The sequence below is a fragment of the Anastrepha ludens genome, chromosome 2 (genome assembly GCF_028408465.1).
Source record: "Anastrepha ludens isolate Willacy chromosome 2, idAnaLude1.1, whole genome shotgun sequence".
Classification (NCBI taxonomy): Eukaryota; Metazoa; Arthropoda; class Insecta; order Diptera; family Tephritidae; genus Anastrepha; species Anastrepha ludens.
Window position 1 is genome coordinate 163,965,123 of NC_071498.1, and position 21,568 is coordinate 163,986,690.

The 21,568-nt window shown below is 34.0% G+C and overlaps 1 protein-coding gene across 2 annotated transcripts in view; it reads right to left on the reverse strand.

Moving 5' to 3' along the window:
- Positions 1-21,568, reverse strand: part of LOC128855741 (uridine phosphorylase 1-like) — a 67,312-nt gene that overhangs the window by 11,903 nt on the left and 33,841 nt on the right. Inside the window, exons 1-2 of one of the 2 annotated variants that reach the window (XM_054090897.1) lie at positions 20,984-21,386; positions 8,713-8,836 (exon numbers count right to left, since the gene is read on the reverse strand). In XM_054090897.1, coding sequence (XP_053946872.1) covers positions 8,713-8,836; positions 20,984-21,093 — 234 coding nt within the window. In that variant the 5' untranslated portion in view covers positions 21,094-21,386. Of the gene's footprint in view, positions 1-8,712; positions 8,837-20,983; positions 21,387-21,568 lie in introns of those variants that run through there. The other variant, XM_054090898.1, reaches the window with a different exon arrangement.

Genomic DNA, 21,568 nt, shown 5'->3' on the forward strand with positions numbered 1-21,568 from the left:
TAGTTGAGATTGGAGTTTAATAAAGAACGGTCGAAAGTTGAGATTAGAGTTTAATAAAGAACGGTCGAAAGTTGAGATTGGAGTTTAATAAAGAACGGTCGAAAGTTGAGATTGGAGTTTAATACAGAACGGTCGAAAGTTGAGATTGGAGTTTAATAAAGAACGGCAAAAATTAGAAAAGTGGCGCCCAACTAGCAGGACAACTGAACCCAACTAGCAGAACAACCGAGCCCAACTAGCAGGACAACTGAACCCAACTGGCAGAATAACCGAGCCCAACTAGCAGAATAACTGAACCCAACTAGCAGAACAACCGAGCCCAACTAGCAGGACAACTGAACCCAACTGGCAGAATAACCGAGCCCAACTAGCAGGACAACTGAACCCAACTGGCAGAACAACTGAATCTAACAACGAAGGATACAATCAACTATTTGTGGAAACGAAGGAAACCTGCACGGCAGAAATGATTGCAATACGTGAAATAATAATACTGTAAGTAATTGTTCGGTTTTGATCCAGTGCAATTAAAGAAAAGTTATATAAAGTTTTTGTAAAGCGAAATACCTTCGGCTCTTTCTTACCTTTTTTTTTAAAAAAAAAAAAAAAGCAAAACAAAATTAACATGAGTGTAACTAGGGAACAGGTAATAGAAATTTTAAGACAACAAAATGAGCAAAATAAAAAAGAATTAAAAGCCCAGTTGGATGAAGTGATGCAAACTCTTCGGCGCTTAGAGCCGCCATCCGCGGAGAGTTACATTCCCGTGGAAATAAATCCAACTGTGGTCGGGGGCAACACAAATATGGATTTAATAAAATCTATACAAGAATTTAAGGGGGATACTGCTTCTTATCCGGCCTGGCGTTCCGCAGCAGAATTCGCCATTGGCTACTACAAAGAGGGTTCAGAGCAATATTATGTTGCCATGGGGATATTTAGAAACAAGATAGTAGGCCCCGCAAATGCAACGCTCGCTTCCTTCTCAACTGTTTTAAATTTTAAAGCTATAATAGCTAGATTGGACAAAGCATACGCGGACAAAAGACCGCTACATGTTTTGGAAACAGAGCTCAGCGTTCTGAGGCAGGGCAGTTTGTCAATCTGCCAATATTATGATACGGTAGACAAGCAATTAACACTCATAACAAATAAAAATATAATGACTCATTCAAACAATACGCAGCTTGCCGCCGCGCTCAATGATAGAGCTAGAGAAAACGCATTAAGAGTTTTTATTTCTGGCCTAAAGCGGCCGTTATGCGACATTCTATTTTCTGCCAATCCTAAAGATTTGCCTTCTGCACTGGCTACTGCCCAGGAGTTAGCGAACAACCGCATGCGTTATGATTTCGCCAGAACATTTGCGGTTAACAACGTAGCAACTACCACTAGCCCAAAATACCACAATAACTATCCTGGCAATCCCCAAATGCTCAAGGACACCCCTACTCCAATGGATGTAGACCGCGGATCTTCCGCATTCCGACGTACAAAACAGTCCAACCAGAGTTATAGAAAGGGAAATGCCGTGGGAGGGCACCCCAAAAGGGATGCTAATCAATACGTGAATAAACGGGAGCACAGAAGGGGAGATTCAGTAAATTCACGGAAGCCGAAAGTGCAACGGACCAACCATTTGGAGACAACCCCAGAGGTGGATCCACAAAAGAAAATTACTGTGGACCGTGACAGTGATTCGGATGTCGAGATCGCTTCCAATTTCGCGATGGAAGACGAGGTTAATTTTTTAGTATAAGGTCGCTCCTACCTTACATTACCAAGAAGGCGTCGGAGGGGCAGGAGCTTAGGTTACTGATTGATACAGGAACTTCAAAAAACTATATCAAAAATTTGAGCTTCCTAAAGGGAATTATCCCTGTGGAGAGACAGTTTACGGTCAAAACTATAAACGGATGTAATCTCATAGAAAAAAAATGTAAGGTTTTCGTTTTGGGGAAAGTCTCAACTTTCTTCATTCTTCCTAATATAAAGGGCTTCGATGGTATAGTGGGATACGATTTCCTTAAGGAGATAGAATCTAAAATTGATACGACATCCGGATACTTATACTACGAGGGTGGTAAGGAAAAATTAAATAACGTCAAATGTGAGCAAGTTAACTCCATATATTTGGACAAGGACTCGGTCCCAGCTCTTGTGAAAAACGAGTTTGACTCTATGATTAAAAAGAATTTTAAGGCCTTTGCCGAACCTAACCGCGCTTTGCCATTTAATACTAAGGTCAAAGCTAAAATTCGTACCACTTCCTCGGAACCAATTTACACCCGATCTTATCCATACCCGGTTTCGGCGGCAGGATTCATTAATAAGGAAATAGAAATACTGTTGAAAGAAGGAATTATCCGAAAATCTAATTCGGCGTATAACTCTCCGGTCCATGTAGTGAATAAAAAAGGCCTGGATGAATATGGTAAACAAAAGCTCCGCATGGTAATCGACTTTCGAAAATTAAACGAAAAAACGATTGCGGATAAATATCCTATACCAGATATTTCTACCATATTGGCAAACCTGGGCAGTTCCAGATTTTTTACTACTTTAGATCTAAAGTCTGGATTCCACCAGATAATCCTTGAGGAGAAGGACCGCGAAAAAACAGCCTTCAGCATTAACAATGGCAAATACGAATTTAATAGATTGCCATTCGGGTTAAAAAATGCGCCCAGTATCTTTCAACGGGCTATTGATGACGTCTTGAGAGACGACATTGGCCAAAGTTGTCAAGTTTATATGGATGATATAATCATCTTTTCAAGGGACGAAAAGTCTCATATTCAACATGTCGATAAGGTACTGGGGAAGTTGGAAAGGGCCGGTATGCGAGTTTCAGCAGAAAAGACTAAATTCTTTAAAGATAAGGTTGAGTTTCTTGGCTTTATTGTCTCTCGAAGGGGGATAAAAACATGTCCAAATAAGGTCAAGGACATAATCGACTATAGGAAGCCGGAAACACTTCGAGCATTACGCTCTTTCTTGGGTCTGTCAGGTTATTATAGAAGGTTTATAAGGGATTATGCGTCTATCGTCAAACCATTAACAAAGTATCTTCGGGGGGAGAATGGCCATGTGTCATCCCACAAGTCCAAACACACTAAAATAGTCCTTGATGACGAGGCCATTCAAGCATTTAAAAGGGTAAAAAGCATTTTGGCATCGGAAGATGTTTTGCTGTTTTATCCGGATTATGACAAAACATTCGAACTAACAACAGACGCTTCCTCTAGCGCTTTAGGCGCGGTCCTCTCCCAGAATGGTCGGCCCATTACAATGATTTCAAGAACATTATCAAAAACAGAGGAGAATTATGCAACCAACGAGCGTGAGCTCTTGGCTATAGTGTGGGCCCTTAAAAACCTTCGACATTACTTATACGGTATTAAAGACATCGTAATATTCACAGACCACCAGCCTTTAACTTTCGCTATTTCGAACAAAAATCCTAATACAAAAATGAAGCGATGGCGTGCGTTCATAGAAGAATTTTCGCCTAAATTTGTTTATAAACCCGGCAGAGACAACGTCGTAGCAGACGCTCTGTCCCGTCAGTTTTTGAATAATATGACTGATACAGATGCTACAGCACATAGCGAGTCATCGCTCTCAAACACAATTAAAACTATCCAGTATCCAGTAAACCAATTCAAAAGACAATTCATTTTGACGAAGGGGGATCATTATCACCAAAGTACAAAAATAATTTTTCAGAAAAAAATTCGTTATACTATAAATAACGACACAATAGTAAATTTGTTGCATAATCTTAAGAAACTCGTAAACCCTAGCGTTACAAACGCTCTTTGTTGCGATCTTCCGACACTATCAGAGATCCAGGGACCTCTTGTCGAAGCATTCCCGGGGGTTAAATTTATTCATACAGAAAAATTTGTAATCGATCTAACGAATCCGAACGATCAACAGGAAGCAATAGCAACGGAGCATGCCCGTGCCCATCGATCTCTGTCCGAGAATTTTAAGCAAATTCTATCAGAATACTACTTTCCCGACATGAGGAAAATGCTCAGGTCAGCTGTATCAAATTGCAAGATCTGTCTGGAAAATAAATACCAAAGAAAACCACCAAATCCGGAAATTGGGAAAACTCCAATCCCAGAGCACCCAGGAGAAATTCTCCACTTAGACATTTTAATTACTGGAAAGCAGCTATTCTTAACTGCTGTTGATAGGTTTTCAAAGTTTGCAATTGTTAAACCTGTTATTTCAAGATGTACCATTGATATAAAAGAAGCTTTATTAGAGGTATTAGGTATGTTCCAAAACACTAAAACAATTGTCACAGATAACGAAAGAGCGTTTACTTCAAATTTAATTAGAAACATGCTACGCGATCATTTCTCCATAGAACAGTTTTTCGTACCCACCTTACATAGCGAAAGCAACGGACAGGTCGAAAAGTTTCATTCAACCCTTTTGGAAATAGCCAGATGCGTGAAGGCACAGCAGCAGATAAGCGAGGTTAAAGATCTGATTTTGCTTGCTGCTTACAAGTACAACAGAACAATTCACTCGGTTGTAGATTCGAAACCAATCGAAATTTTGCAGAACTGCCCAGCGGAGAAATTTGGGGAAATTAGAGATAAATTAATAAGAGCCCAGAATTTAGTATTGAATAGATTGAATGAGAAAAGAATAACCAAAACATATCAGCCTGGTGAAAGGGTGTTTCTTCGACGAAATAAGCGATTGGGAAATAAATTTGAGAAGGTGTTCGTGGAAAAAATAGTAGAAAGAGATTTAGGTACAACAGTACAGATAGAAGGCAGGAAAATTCATAAAAGTAATTTACGATAAAATCAATTTCAGATTGCCGCTTGCCCTAGTCTTCGTCACTAGAGCCAATTTAATTGACTACACCTCCTCACAAGTTATCACCATCCCTCGGGGAAATGTGGCTATTTATAATGAATTCATTTACCTCGTGCACGCCACCAACCTAACAGATTATCGCCAGATAGCTTACGAAAGCCGATGGTTCACATCAAAATCAAAAAATCAGGTAGTGAACGAAAATATTTTGAAACAGCAAGGTGAGGAAATACTACACATAATTCGCACTTTGGAAATACCTAAGAGAATTGCAAGGTCAATAGATTTTCTGGGGTCCGCCCTGAAATTTATAGCCGGTACCCCGGACCACGAAGATTTTGAACTGCTCTTGACAAGGGAAAGCATACTAATAGAAAACAACAATAGGCAGATTAGAATTAACTCCGATTTACAAAATAGAATTAACGAAATTACCAACCTAATCAATACACTTCGCGGAAATCAAACGGATTGGATATTAAAAGACGAGGAAACATTGCTCTGTGAAAATTTGGTAAGAAGAAATAACCATATAATCAGCCAACTAAACAGACTAGCACTCTCCATTGTGTTGGCAAAAAGTAATATCATAAATCCACTTATTTTGGATGACGAAGAGATGGATCAAGCGTTCAATTCCGAACAATTACCCTTTAGTTTAAGTAATTTACTTTTAGTATCTAAGGTAAAAATTTTGCAAAGTTCTGATGTTATTTACTATATTCTTAAGGTTCCTAAGGTTACAAATTTCTGTCAATTCCTAAAAATCTATCCTGTAGTCCATAATAATAGTATCGTAAAGCTAGAGACCACGCTTGCGGCAAAATGTAGCGATACGTTTCAACCACTCGAGAACTGCAATGACACTCTGGTAGCTAAAGTGTGCAAACCGGCTCACTCAGATTGCTTGGGTCAGATGCTAAATAATAACACAGCTAATTGTTCATCAGAATCGGCATATCACATACCATCAGTTCAAAAAATAGAAGAGGGCATCATTATTCTTAACAACGTGCAACCAACGACAATATTTGATCAACGAAAATTGGAAATAAGGGGAACGTATCTGCTTCTTTTTCGTGACTCTATCACCATAAATGATACAACTTACGTGGTAAAAAGAGAACCGACTTATATCCAACCACATCCTCCAAAAACCGTATCCATTAATTACTTGGAACACCATACGAGTTTGTCCCTACCATATTTGCACCAAATTTATATCGACAACATCTCTCGCATTCACGAATTGAAGGAGGGTATATCTGTTCATCGTAATTTGTTCTGGACGATTTTTTCTTTTCCTCTATTATTATTGATCGCAATAGCAATTTTTTTCATCCACCGCAGAAACAAATTAGCAAGTAATAAAGTAAAAACTCAGAGGGCAGTAGAGGAAATTTTGGCACGAGTCGAGGACGGCTCGTCTTAAGAGGGGGAGAAGTTAGCGCATTGCACACTTGCAAAGCTAAAACAGAGATTTGATGATTCCCTTGAATCACTCCCACGCTACTGGCTGTTCGTAATTAGATCGCACAGCTTACTCCTACGCCTGCCCGTCTTTTGGATTTTGCAAATAAACAAATCTTACAGCGGTCAAGCTGATCATCAATTTACGTACGTGACTTTTGGCAGCTTGAGGAATGCAGCTGAGAATGCATTCGTACCAACATACAAACAAAGCTGCCGGCGTAACTACACCAACACAAACTCAATAGCTACACCGCAAGTAGGGATTTAGGGTAGATTGTAAGAATATAGTTTTTAGTTGAGATTGGAGTTTAATAAAGAACGGTCGAAAGTTGAGATTGGAGTTTAATAAAGAACGGTCGAAAGTTGAGATTGGAGTTTAATAAAGAACGGCAAAAATTAGAAAAGTTATATATATATAATTGGCGCGGACACCCTTTTCGGGTGTTTGGCCGAGCTCCTTCTCCTATTTGTGGCGTACGATTTGATGTTGTTCCGCAAATGGAGGGACCTACAGTTTCAAGCCGACTCCGAACGGCAGATATTTTTATGAGGAGCTTTTTCATGGCAGAAATACACTCGGAGGTTTGCCATTGCCTGCTGAGGGGCGACCGCTATTAGAAAAATGTTTTTCTTAATTTTTGTGTTTCACCGAGATGGGAACCTACGTTCTCTCAGTGAATTCTGAATGGTAGTCACGCACCAACGCATTCGGCTACGGTGACCGCCATTCAATATCGGCCATAAAAAACGTAAATCATCTCTCGACAGCGAAATCCATTCACCGTAACTGTTCCTCCAGCTTCATTTTCGAAAAAGTAAGGTCCAATGACTACGCCGGACCATAAACCACACCAAACAATAAATAACAATAAATTCTCACACGTTGAGAAAGAGAGGCTTTTCAACAATAACTCTTGGATTTTCTGAGCCCCAGATCCGACAATTTTGCCTGTTGACGAAGCCACCGAGGTGGAAATGGGAAATGGGCCTCATCACCACTTTTCGATGGAATTCTGGATCATTTTCATGCATTTCTACGACCCAATCAACCAGCTTTAGTTCTTGTGTTAACTGGACTTTATAAGCCTTAAGACCCAAAACTTTATGTAGAATACGGTGTAATGACGTTAGTGGAATGCCTAATTCCAAAGAACGAAGAGGAATGGACACACCTGGGTTTTTTCAACACTTTCGGCTACAACAGCAACATTTTCGGCTGTTTTTGAGCGGCGTGCTCGGGTTTTATTCTTCACATCAGGAACTTCACCTCTAATTTTCAGCTCTAATTTTTTCACAAAATTTCTGTATTGCGGTCCGACAAGCTGCTTCACGATGACCCAAAAATGTTCGAGTTTTACGAACCATCTTTGCCAAATTTTCACCATTTTTGATCCATTTTTATTAATGGCGTAGTTTCAACTTGTCAAATATCAAAAACTGACACCTTCAAAAGTGGCATCCACCGAAATAGCGAGCTATTCTAAATAACACCTGTTATTGGAAGACCCTTTATTGGAATGTTAATAAAATTCCAAATATTCCATATATTACATATCCAAGTACTTTTTTAGATATATGTATGTAGAAAGGGAGATACTCAAGGGCTTATATACAGCAAGAAGTTTCAAAAAATCGATTTTTTTATTTTTTTTCTCTTAATGTACATATATTTAAGAATACATAGAGACAATTTAATATCGTTCCGGTGAGTATTTTTGAAGTTACACGCAAATTTGAAAAGGCGTTTCAGAGTGTTTGAAAGTACCAGGCAAACTTTAAGCGCGTTTTTCTCAAAATGTTGCTTTCAAAGTCGGTGGCCAGCATTACTCGAAAAAGTCTTAACCAATTAGTCTCACATTTTAACACGAGCTTCTTAAATATTTTTTTAGTAATTAGTCGAAGATTTTTTCTTACCGATAAATATATTTTTTTAATAACCAATTTAAGGCCGAAATTTTGGTCAAAAAAAAATTATTTTTTTTCAGAAACTTTAATTTTGCTAATTTCTTCGATCAATTACTAGAGTTAACATTACCTTTACGAAATCTGTTTTTTTTTTTTTTTAATTTCAGAGAATCCAGTTCAGAGATATAGTCGTCATCGCAAAACGTCTTCCGTGAGAGGAGCTCTCGGAGATCAGCTGTAGCTACTTTCCAAATAAATTTGTTTACCAATACTAAGTCTTGAAACACAGTTAAAAAATAACATAATATTTGAAAAAATTCTGGAAAATTCGCTTTTTTCGGCCTTCTAACTGTATACAACCCCTTGAAATAATTTAGTGAAATTCACTAGGAAATGAATTGCAGCACCTGCCCGCCCGATAATTACTACACATCAATAATTTTATAAATGCGTGATCGCCGTAATAGTTCAATGAAATTTACTTACTTTAACATCACCGAACATTTCATTCAAATCGTGACTTTCGCTGCCCAAAGCGAGGTGATAAAGTATGTCTTGGTCCATTAGTTCTATGTTGGAATTACGCAGCTTCACTGTGCCATCGGAATATCTAAGTGGCAAAAAGAGGAGAAAGCAAAATTATAACAATTACGCATTTTTCAAGGCGATCATAAAAGTTAGTATGGAAGCTATGAGCTTTACAGCAAAAAATTCATAAAATATTACATAGAACAAATTAATATACCACAGATATATGTATGTATACACAAATACGTTCTATTTACTGTTAGTTTACTGACTACTTAGAGCTTTTGATCAAGGAGCAACAACAAAAGCAAATAAAAATATTGGAAAATAAAATTGTTTCTCATAAAATTAAAATTAAAGATAAAAATAAAATCAAGATGTCTTGAAGAAAATAGATAAAAAATAATACTATAAATTTTGATTTTTTTAAATAATGTTTTTTTTAATAATTAAAAAAAAACTAAATTGGCTTTGAATTTTATGCTACTGGTGCATGTTATTTTTTGGCATCTTTTTAATGGAACAATAGAAGAAGGAAGCTAGATTTAGGGACCTTAAAACTAGAGGACGCAGAATTAACTATATCTGGGGATATGAAGTATCTGGGAGTAATCCTCGATAAAGCCTTGACCTGGAAAGATCATTTATCGTGCATCACAAATAAAGTTTTGACAACAGCATTCACATGCCAAAGGCTTTACGGTAAAAAATAGGGTCTGCGGCCAAAGATGATGGAATGGTCTTATAAGACAATAATAGTGCCATTGATCACCTACCACCCTTCGGTATGGTGGCCAAAGGTAGACGAAATGAAGACTCAGACACTTAACAAGGTACGAGATACAGAATAGCCTGTTTGAGTATAACGGGAGCAGGGCGAACTTGCCCCACAACGGCTTTAGGCCACTGGAATCGTTAAATGGTCACTGGACTCATTCCACTCCATCTTGTAGCCAAACGGTCGGCAGCTAGTGCAGCCCTATGGTTTCCAAACCATTTCATCTTAAAGAAGGTAATCTTACAGAATTCTGGGTTCACTCCTGAACTCTCCGTGCCTGACGGTCTATGTCAAGATGGAAAGAACACTAAAATTCTCCAAGAAGAAAGCAAAAATGACATACAACTCTACACTGAACTATTAGCAGAACATTTGAAACTTAATTACCACATGAAAAAAATTGGTGTAGCAGAAAATGGGAGGCGGGGTTGTGGATACAAGCCATTTACAATAATAATAATAATAATAATAGTAATGGAATAATACTAGTCTTCCGAAATAATTTCAACCTAGAAGAACAAAATATGCGATTTTACCTACATTTGAAGTTTGTTGCGATTTTTTATAAATAAAAAAAAACATTTCTTTCTCAAAATCCCCCAAAAAAAATTATTCAAGGTATCTTCAAGTACAAGTCCTCTTCTTTCGAATGCCGTTAAATTTGCTCCAATGTATTTTTCCTCAGCCACTAAACAATTATAGCCCGTGCAATTTTTCTTAAATCAGATTTTTTTTTAATTTTTTGATAGCCTTAGTGTTGGTAATTTTTATAATATAATAGGTGGCGCAAAATTATTCACCCTATTGGAAGACTCATAATTTTTTCGATTCCACGACAGTCGGTTCTACCTTACCGGAACGACCCGGATTTATATCCGGCTAAGAACTGTCACTCCAGCAGCATTTCCCGTATGTAAGTATGGGCAATGTTTATGCTGCTACAACTCATAGTTTTTGCAAAAGGCGTCGTACGTCAAATAATTGAAATAAAGATTTCTATCGTTCAAAATATTTTTATTTAGCAAAAATTTATTCAAAAACAAAATTGGATGAATAATTTGTGTCGAAAAATAAACAAATATTAGGATGATTTGAAATTTATATTTCTCGATATTATTTTTTGCGTTTTTTTTTAATGGAATAACGAGAGGATTCCGAGACAGACATCGCGATTTCTTAAAAAATTCTTAAAAAATGTATTATTCTGGTTTCGGTTAAAATATTTTCGCTTAAATTACTCAGCCGGTGTAATTTTATATTATTAAATAATTTTTTTTAATTTTTACTTTTTTACTTCTCATTTATTGTTTTTTTTTTAATTTTTTTATTTAATCTTTTTCTTGTTTTTAATTTTTACTTTTTTTATTTAATTTTTTAAACTTTTTATTTTTACTTTTTTATTTCTTATTTATTTTATTTTTTTAATGCTTCTTTTTTATTTAATTTTTTTAATTTAATCTAATATACTTTTTTTTATTTTTACATTTTTTTATTTCTTATTTATTTTATGTTTTAAATTAAACATTTTTTTTTTATTTAATTTAATTTTTTTAAATGTTTTATTTTTAACTTTTTTATTTCCTTTTTTTTCTACTTTTTTAATGTTTTTTTTTTATTTAATTTGTTTAATTTAATTTAATATACGTTTTTTTATTTTTACTTTTTTTTCTTATTTATTTTATTTTTTTAAGTTTTTTAATTTTTTTTATTTAATTTAATTTTATTAAAAATTTTTTTTTTAATTTTTTTTAATTTCATTTCTAAAATTTTTTATTTTTACTTTTTTATTTCTTATTTATTTTATTAATGCTTGTTTTTTATTTACATTTTTTTTATTTTATTTAATTTTTTTAATTTTTTATTTCTTATTTTTTTGAATTATTAAGTTTTTTTAAATAGTCTTAGTTTCCTTAACATACATATGTACATATAAATGTAGCTTAATAATCATCAATAGTCTCCAACTATATTTAAGACCTTCAGCTTAATTTTTGGCTTCAACTAAACACACGCAAATCCGTACCGATTCCAACTCAACATTGGTTTCATTCGAGCACTAGTTTTTAGAGGGTGGGCCATGTAAAATTTGTTTTTTGAATCGGCTAGAAAAAAAAAACTAATCAAAATTTTTTCAAACTTTTTTTTTTATTTTGAAGATTGAACATTGTCATTTATGAATGAAAACTAATATCGTTCAAATGACTGCCACGACTGGCTTTACAGTAGGCCATTCGATCAATCCAATTTTTAAGCACATTTTCGATTGTTTGGGCTCCAATTTCTTGAATGGCAACTCCGATTTCGTGTTTTAAAGCATCAATCGCCTCTGGATGGTTCGCATAGCATTTGTCCTTATCGGCTCCTCACAAAAAATAGTTCAACGGGCTCAAATCACAGCTCCGAGGCGGCCAATTGATATCGGAATTTCGGCTGATTATTCGGTTTTCAAAAACGGTAGCCAAAAGTTCGAGTGTAACTTTGACAGTGTGACAAGTTGCACCGTCCTGTTGAAACCATATGTCGTCTATGTCAGCTTCTTAAATTTTTGGAAACAACTCGTTGAGCATGTCACGGTAACGCTCGCCATTTACTGTAACCGCGGCTCCTCGCTCATTTTCGAAAAAAATGGCCCGATGATGCCGCCAGACCAAAAACCGCACCAAACAGTGACTCGTTGTGGATGCATTTGCTTCTCTACAGTAACGTGTGGATTTTCTGAGCCCCAAATCCGACTTTAAGTAAATTATGAACACATTTGACATGCCATTTGCGTTACCATTCTCAAAAAATAGGTGGTTCAAACAGCAAACGCTATATGGCCCACCCTGTACTTGCTAAAACAACCTGCGCTCAAAAATCGAAAACAACTGCTTGTTATTTAACTCTGACTTTATAGTGTTTACGATTTCTTTTTCATTTTTCAATTATTTTTACAATAATATTTACATGTACGAGAATGTATGTATGCGTGAATAATAAACATAATATTTGCTCGATTAAAACAAGAAAATATGTTTTCATGTGCAAAAAAAAAACAAAAAATAGAAATAGAATATTGGACAAAGAACAGCTGTTATAATTGATTAAATATGTAAGTACGTCTGTACCAAGCAATAATTTATTGATTAAGCAATAATTCCGTCTTATTTTTGATTGGTTAATAACACAGGCCTGCGAAATTTAACTTTTTTCAGTTTCTAGAATGGCTGTACTTGTTTCTTGTAGTTTTTTATGCGCTGAAAACGAATCTGACCTTCAAAATGCTCCATCACGTCAGGATTTTTGGTAAATGAAGCCTAAAAGGTCAAAAAATGGCCATTTTAGCCATTTTTGATAATTTTTTTTGGGATAGAAAATTTTTTTTTTTCAATTTTCGACGAAAAGGTCGCATAGTACAACTCTTTAGCTTTAAAACCCATGTTTTAAAATTATTGTACAATTTTTTAAAAAAAAGTAATGACATTTTCAAATTAACAGTTTCAGTTACGCCAATAGACGTTATACCCAACGGATACGTAACTGAAACTGTTAATTTCAAAATGTCATAACTTTTTTTTAAAAAATCGTACAATAATTTAAAAAAATGGGTTTTAAAGCTAAAGAGTTGTACTATGCGACCTTTTCGTCGAAAACTGAAAACAAAATTTTCTATCCCAAAAAAAATTATCAAAAATGGCTAAAATGGCCATTTTTTGACCTTTTAGGCTTCATTTACCAAAAATCCTGACGTGATGGAGCATTTTGAAGGTCAGATTCGTTTTCAGCGCATAAAAAACTACAAGAAACAAGTACAGCCATTCTAGAAACTCACCCTCGCAGGACTGTGTAATCCACTCATTTCTAATGACGTCGACAATTCGCATTCAAACTCAAAGGCCAAACGGCAAATATCAATGCGAGTATTATCAGCAAAACAAACAACAAATACAAAAACAAAAAAAAAAAAAACAAGTATAAAAAAAAGTACAAAAAAACGAGAAATTATGACAAACCCAAATTTCTGCAATTGGCAAATAATTCCACACATCAGAAACATTTTGAAGTTCATTTGATAAGAGCGAAAGCGTCAAACGGAAATGTTCTATCAAAAGGCACTAAAGCAATAAATTAATAAATATAAAATGTTTTTATGTCGCGCATACTGTGCTAATTGAGCGAATAAAAGGTGTAAAAGCAAAAAAGCAAAAAACAATGCAAGGAAAATGTAAGTAAATGTAATAATAAACTTGAAAATCACTGCGAAGCGTTTTCATTGATAATTTTCATAAGTGTTTGTAACTATGTGTGTACATGTAAATGCGCACTGTAAGGGGCAATGCCGATTAGCAGAGCCGCTGTATGCGCTACTTTCGGTGTCATTTCTCTTTTACATATTGCATGCATATGCGAAGTATAATTGAGAGGATCACTTTGTATGGACCAAGGCGAATTTATTAAGGTGACAGCATTCATCCAGCTGAATTTTTCACCGTAGGTATGGCTTATGTCAAATTGATATGCTTTGTTTGTATGTATTGGTATGTTTACATTCGTATGTTTACATTTGCTTGCTGATTTTGACGTGATGGTTGCACCAAACGCAACAACAAATACATGTAGGGTTTTACTTATATGTGTTTGCTGTTACCTGTAATAAATTCGCCTTGGTATGGACCTATTTTTTTCAACATAGTTTAACTAAGCTAATATCCTCTTAAAACCCTGAACATTTTTATTTCACTCAATATAAGTTCTGCTCAGATTCTCTCTGTTCTGCTCGCTCAAAAATCCAGTAAGAATTAGCGAGCAACAAAATTCTTGAGAGCTTCGCGGCATTCTCTCTCAGAGAAGCGAGCGCAAAATTTGCATAAACAAGTTTCAATAACAGCTGATTGCTGCGGTTGCATGTTAAACGAAATAAAATAGCTAAATAAAATTTTTGGTTGCGCGTATTTTGATAAGAATTGTAATAAAATTTATAATTTTACAGTTCGCATATATTTTTTATTTACCATGAAAATAACAACAAATTTTTGCTGACTGATAGTGTTCTGTATGGACATAGACTACTGAAAAAATCGGTATATAACAATTTTTGGCTACAGTTTTTGATAAGGCTCGTGAAATAACATACGAAAATATGTACGGAAAAGCCGGCTCTTATTGTTTCATATAGGGTTTAATTTATACGTTTCTAGGATTAATTTTCACAAAGTCAAAGCAGACTCAATTATTATTTTTCCAGCACCATTCTCTGTACATATGTATATGGGAATGTTTATGCTGCTACAACAATAACAAAATGATTATTATTATTTTTTTTATCAAATGCCGGGATGAAAATCACAAAACGCCAGGTATGTAAGGCAATGGCAAAATTCAATTTTTGCTTCCTTAATAAACTCAAGCAAATTTATTGTGTACTTTTCAACACTGATTTAAAGCCTTTATAATTATCGAAGGCGGCCGCCGTATCCGTAAATAAGAGAGAACGTAGGTTCGAATCGCGGTAAAAGACCAAAATGAAGAAAAAGTTTTACCTAATAGCGATCGCCCCTCGGCAGGCAATGGCAAACCTCCGAGTGTATTTCCGCCGTGAAAAAGCTCCTCATAAAAAATATCTGCCGCTAGAAGTCGGCTTGAAAATGTAGGCTCCTCCATTTGTGGTACAACATCAAGACGCATACCACAAATAGGAGGAGGAGCTCGGCCAAACACCCAAAAAGGGTGTACGCGCCAATTATCTATGATATATATATAGTTATCGAATAGCTTATATTTATTCCTTATTGGAATAAATCTGGCCCAATGAAAAAGTTGGTGTGTATAGGAGTTTACATCTACGCACTCAAACGCGCTCTGAGTCGATGGCATGAATCATGTGCAAATAACTGCCGTCGTAAATGAGGCCAGCCAATATTCTGTTGATAAGTTTTATATCTCTAACATCGAGCTTAAACAGTTTTGAACCAGGTCTTTGTTGGTAACTTTGTGAAAAAAGGTGCAGTCGACTGATGACAGAAATTCATCGTACCATTCAGAACAAATGTTACTGCGAATCGCTCTCAAAGCTTCTTCAACTTCGATGACAGTGCCATTATCTGGTGCTTGTTTTGCAATTTGTTCTGACTTTTCATTAATCGGTATACCAGAATGGCCCGGAGACTACATCCATTAACATTTGGGAATTCAAACTATGAGAGCTTCGCGTGAAACAGAGCGATACAATGATTGCTGGACCAATTGTTTTTCAACAGCTTGCAGGCTTTTGGCTGTCCGAGAATATAACAACTTTGTCCACGCGGGCCTGATGTCTTTAACAATGCCCATAACTCTCCAAAGGTGATTGAAAAATTTTCCTTTTTGTTCTGATGCCAGACTCCGCAGCCAACCGACTTACCGAAAACCGAAGTATCAGCAGCGAAAACATCAAATCCATCAGCTAAATACTCATCTAAAGTTTGTGCAAAGGTAGCTCTAACTTCTGCTGCGGACATCTTGATCTTAACGTGCAGGAGGGTGCGCGTGGCATAAGCTTTTTGCAGCCTTGAAAGAATCTCCAATCTTTCTGCTGCTAAAAAGTCCGCAAATTTTTCAAAAACTTCTAGAATTAATTTTAGGCAAATTCAAAGCAGACTGAATTAAACTTTGATTTTCGATTCCACGACATCCGGTTCTACGTAACCGGAACGGCCCAGATTGCCACATCAGCATCATTTCCTGTACACGTATTGGGAAAGTTTATGCTGCTACAACAATAACAAAAGAACTTTTTTTTTGGCCTAGCCAGTTTTTATATGCAATCTAATTGCCATCTTTATATCGATTAATAATGTATTGCAGTGCACTCTTATAATAAATTATGTCACTAAATCTCCAATTTCTCTGTAAGTTTTGCCTTCTTTATGGAATTCACAAAGAACTGACTTTCTTTTTTCTTTTTCTTTTTCTTTTTCTTTTTCTTGACAGAGCCATTGTTCGTGAGCTACGCTTATCACATTGAGACTTACGACCAACTAAAAATAGTAATGATTACTGTTGTCGTCTCCAACTTATGTGTGATTTTATTTTTGCTTGTTTGTTATTATGAAAGTGCTGAGAATAAAATCGCACGTCCTTCTTCAAAAGTGGCGCAACTCAAAATTGAGAAATGTATCCGCCCCCACATGGCAGAAACATGAATGCCTAAAAATGCAAATGTTGGAGAGTCAAGTATTAAATTTGATTGCTCTATGAAAATTGTAAGGTTCTGACATTAAAAATATTTGTGGTTACCTTGTGCGCATAGTTTGGAACATCGAAAGGTTAATCGAGTCAACCCATTAACCCAAAATTGGAAAATTTGTACATCCATACTTATGGTACATTGAACTTGCTCATTATTAATCTGTGTAGTATGCAAAATTCTAACTCCTATTTATTACTGTCAGGTGATAGTCCTTCCAAATGTCGTCTTTGTGATCACACCGTCACTATCAAACATTTGCTCGATCCTGCACAATTCATCAGTCAGCTATGACAACATTGATATCATAAAACTGCTTAAAACACCTTTGGATGAAAACATTATGACAATATACAACTTCTTGAAAAACAATGATTTATTAAAATATATTTAAGATACTAACACTTACACTAACACTTAGCAAATAGTTTTTACTCATATGTAACTTACATTAACAAGATAGGAACAACAGAGCAGTTGATTTGACTTTTTTTAATTTGATGTGTTCTCTAAATTATCAAACTTTGTTTTCCTTTTACATGGATGTTGGCTAGAGAATTCAAGCCACAACAAAATAAATGCCACTGTTGTTTTTGCTCTACAGCTCTACAGCTACAGCTGGAGAGAATAATGATATGGCGCCTATCGTGCTACCGTTACTTTGCTCTCTGCGAATTTGACAGAATCGCTGTGTGTGTGTGACGATCGTACTTGTGCAATTTATTCGTGTTTTGTTTGTGTAATTTCTTCTTCTTGCATTCTTGTTCGTATTTTGACACCTATCTCTTGCCACTGCACCAATGTAATTTCACGCATTCTCTGGTGAGCGTAATCTTGTTTCTATCACTCTTGATTATTGCTATCATTCTCATTATTGCCGTTTCAAAATGAAGTAAGTAAATTTATCATTGCGAAAAAATAGTTTAAAAGTCAACCTTGAGAATTTCCGATTAACCATTTGAGCCATTGAATATGGTAAGCGTAATATGAAAAAGGCAAATATACTAGAATACACAAACATATGCCCAGTATTCGTCGCCTGCAACAATCTTACAAAGGGATTTTGAAGAAACTACATTATATTTCCTTGAAATATATTTTTTTTTATCGACACGAATATGAATATTTTATGAATCATTGTAAGTGGGATACGACGAGAAAAAGTTTTTTTCATGCAATATTTTACGAATGCTAGTCAAAATAATACTTAGGGTTGCCTCAATCTCATATGACGGCCATGCATTGTTAGTTTTTGCACAGAACAAACGTTTCTCAGTGGCAAAATCTGCAGATCTAAATAGGTTCAATGATGCACTCTCTGATGCAAAAAAATCATTCTCACGACTGTTGGTTCTATGTTGCCGAAAAGTCCCGAATTTATATCCCGCCAAAGACCTGTCTCTCCAGCATCATTCTGCGTACATGTATGGGGAATGTTTATCATGCTACAACAACAACAACATATCTAAATCGACTTCTTTAATAGTTCTGAGCCATGTATCATATATATATGTATATATCTTTCACGATTCTCTTTTTCTGTTCATATAACAGCCATGTGAACAACCCTCTTTTGCTTAAGCGCGAGTTATGTATAACTCACTGTTAATAACAGAACTAATGTTTTTAACATGACAATAACACAACAGTAAAGTTAAACAATATAAACGATGTTAAATGTTAAGAAATTAAATGTTAAAAACTGTTAATGAAAAAACAATGTTGGAGAACCTAAATTAAACTGTTCTAGTAACAACAAATAAACAAATAGTAGAAAGGAATATTGGATAGAAAAATACCATTGCAACTGAGCTTTTAGGTGGCGTGCTGCTTTTTGTTTAACTGTTCAAAAAATGCGGCTTTGTTTTAGGTAATAAGCAATTTATTTTAGAATGTACAGATGAGTCTTAAGTTGATCTTGAGATTAAAGTCATGTTTTCTGCAAACTACTAACTGTTTCATTTTAAATGTATAATTCGCGCGTGTATAAAAAATCACTCGGTACGAGATTTTCGTTAAGAGAAATGAAGCAAATTTTAGAGGGATTAAATAAATATTTTTCAGAAGGGAACAAATAAAGTAAGTGTTCACGTCGTTTCGCTAGAAAACAAAAAAAAAACCAAAAAAAAAAAACATAAACAAAAACAGAAAACAACACACCAAACAAACAATCAAATTCTGTGCGATTTATGATTTTCGCTGATAGTAGTACTGAAATTTGTTTGCGCTAATTAAAAGTGGAGGAGATATCGAAGGCCAAAATTCAGTTTCATGCGTTGAAAAAAAGTACTTAACCATTTATAAAAACAAGTACATCATTGAAAAGGTAAAATAAAATATGGTAGCATTCTTTTGAAGCATGCAAATACTTCCTAAGTTTTTGTGTGAGTTTTCGAAGAAATCAAATTTGTGCGATAAAATTAAAAAGTTAAAATTTGCCCAACTAACTAGCACAATATATATTTCCTATATTTCAGTATATTCCATCACTCCCTTTAGTAGTCGCAGCAGTAATTAATATCAACTCTTCAAGCACGAAAACCAGAGACACAGTGAATATGGAAAGTAAGCTGCCATTTATGGGGTATTATATTTAGCTTCATTTGTCATTTATTTTTTTAGTAAGATAATAAATAATGTGCGGTATGCAGAATGAAATAGAAATAATTAATAGCAATGGGAATTGTTGTAAGACTCCTCAAAGATTCTAAATATTTATGGGTATTATTTTATTTACTTTTTTAATTGTCACAACTAAAAATTTCGCGATCAGTATTTTTTTGCTACAACCTATGTAACTGTTATATGTATATTTACTTTAATATTATCTGCAAATGAATTGAAAGTATTTTTTATTTAATTCATTTGAAAGTCATTATAAGTGAGCTGAGCTTATTTGGCAGTTACTTGCTGGCAGTGCGGCTATTCAAAGACAGCTTGGCCTCCATTGAGAAATTCAGATTTCTAAGTACAGATATTTATTTGCCTATGTACAGATGCAAGTATGTACATGTGTAAACGCTTCAGTGTGTTGTGTGTTTATTTGGCTTCAGAAGAAAATCGCGTGATGTGTATAATTCTTTCAACAAACAATTTTATACACTACACACATACATATGTATGTCTAAAGTTTAATTTATGAAGAAGTAAAAATTATATATTTTTTTACAGTTCTCTAAAAATAGTTTTCTTTTGATTGAATGATTGGTTCGTTTCTTTTTTTTTTTTTGTTTTTAATTTCTTTTAATTGTTTTTTGTTTTGTGATTAGTTATTTCTTCTAATTTATTTATTTATTTTTTAATTGTTTTTTCTTTTTGTTTTACTTATTTTTTTTTTTGTTTTTTAATTTCTATTGTTTTAATTTTTTTTTCTTTTTTATTTCTTCTTATTTTATTTTGTTTGCTTTTTAATTTAATATATTTTATTTAAATTTTGTTGTTTTGTGATTTGTTATTTATTCTAATTTATTGTTTTTTTAATCGATTTTTATTTTTTTTATATTTTTTTCATTTTTTATTTTTTCTAATTGAATTTTGTTTGCTTTTTCATTTATTTTATTTTAATTGTTTTTTTTTTTATTTGTATATTTCTTCTAATTTATTGTTTTTTCTTTTATCCTATTTATTTATTTTATTAGTAAATTTTTTTTTTGTCTTTGATTTTTTATTTCTTTTAATTTATTTTTGTTTGCTTTTTAATTTTTTTTATCTTAATTGGTTTTTTTATTTGTATATTTCTTCTAGTTTAGTTTTTTTTTATTGCTTTTTCTTTTGTTTTGTTTATTTGTTTTTTTTTTTTGATTTTTTATTTGTTCTAACTAAATTTTGTTTGCTTTTTAATTTCTTTTATTTAATTTTTCTTTTATCTTTGATTTTTTATTTCTTTTAATTTATTTTTTTTTTTGCTTTTTAATTCCTTTTTATTTATATACAAATATTTTTTTATTTTTGGTTTTTAGTGTTTCTAATTTAATATTGTTTTGATTTTTTATTTATTTTGTTTTATTTATTTATTTATTTTTTGTTTTAAATTTTTGTTTAAATTAATTTTTATTTCTTCTAATTTAATTTTGTTTGCTTTTTAATTTCTTTTATTTTAATCTTTTTTTGATATTTTATTCTACTAATTAATATTTTCTTGATTTTTTTTTTCTTTTCTTTTGTTTATTTTTTTAATTTACATTTTGTCTTTTTGATTTCTTACTGCTAAGAATATTATTTCTTTACAAAAGAAGTACGTTTAATACCTGGTCCATACACACACCGACGCATGAAATTCGTACTCAGAATCTTCATAGTCATCATTGCAATGTTGGCAATCTTTGCTATTTACTGCTATTAGACCAGTTGGTGGCATTTTGTTTTTTATTTTTCTTTCTTTCTTTTAGCAAATTTATAATTTATTTATTAACTAAAGTTGCCTATATAGGTTTACCGAACTCTGTTTTCACCAACTAAACTGCACTTTTTAGGCTACTTTTCTTGCTGAATTCTTTTTAACAAGGACTTATAACAGTTACTTTCCCTTCACACAATAATTGACAAATTTAAGCAACTCGGGTTTCGTACTCAAACAGCAGTAGCGATATTGAAAGCAACAACACACGACTTGAACACTTCAAACGCTCAAACTCGACTGATTTAGCTTTTGCCGCGTCAAAACTGTTTTAATATAAATTAACAATACAGTGCGTCTATAGAAGAACACATCTATGCGCATACACACATACATATGTACTCATGTATATAAGAGAGTATATTGAGGAATGGGCATATACATCTTCAGGCTTATTTTTTGTATTGGAGATATGCCTGCATTACCCTGTAGGGAA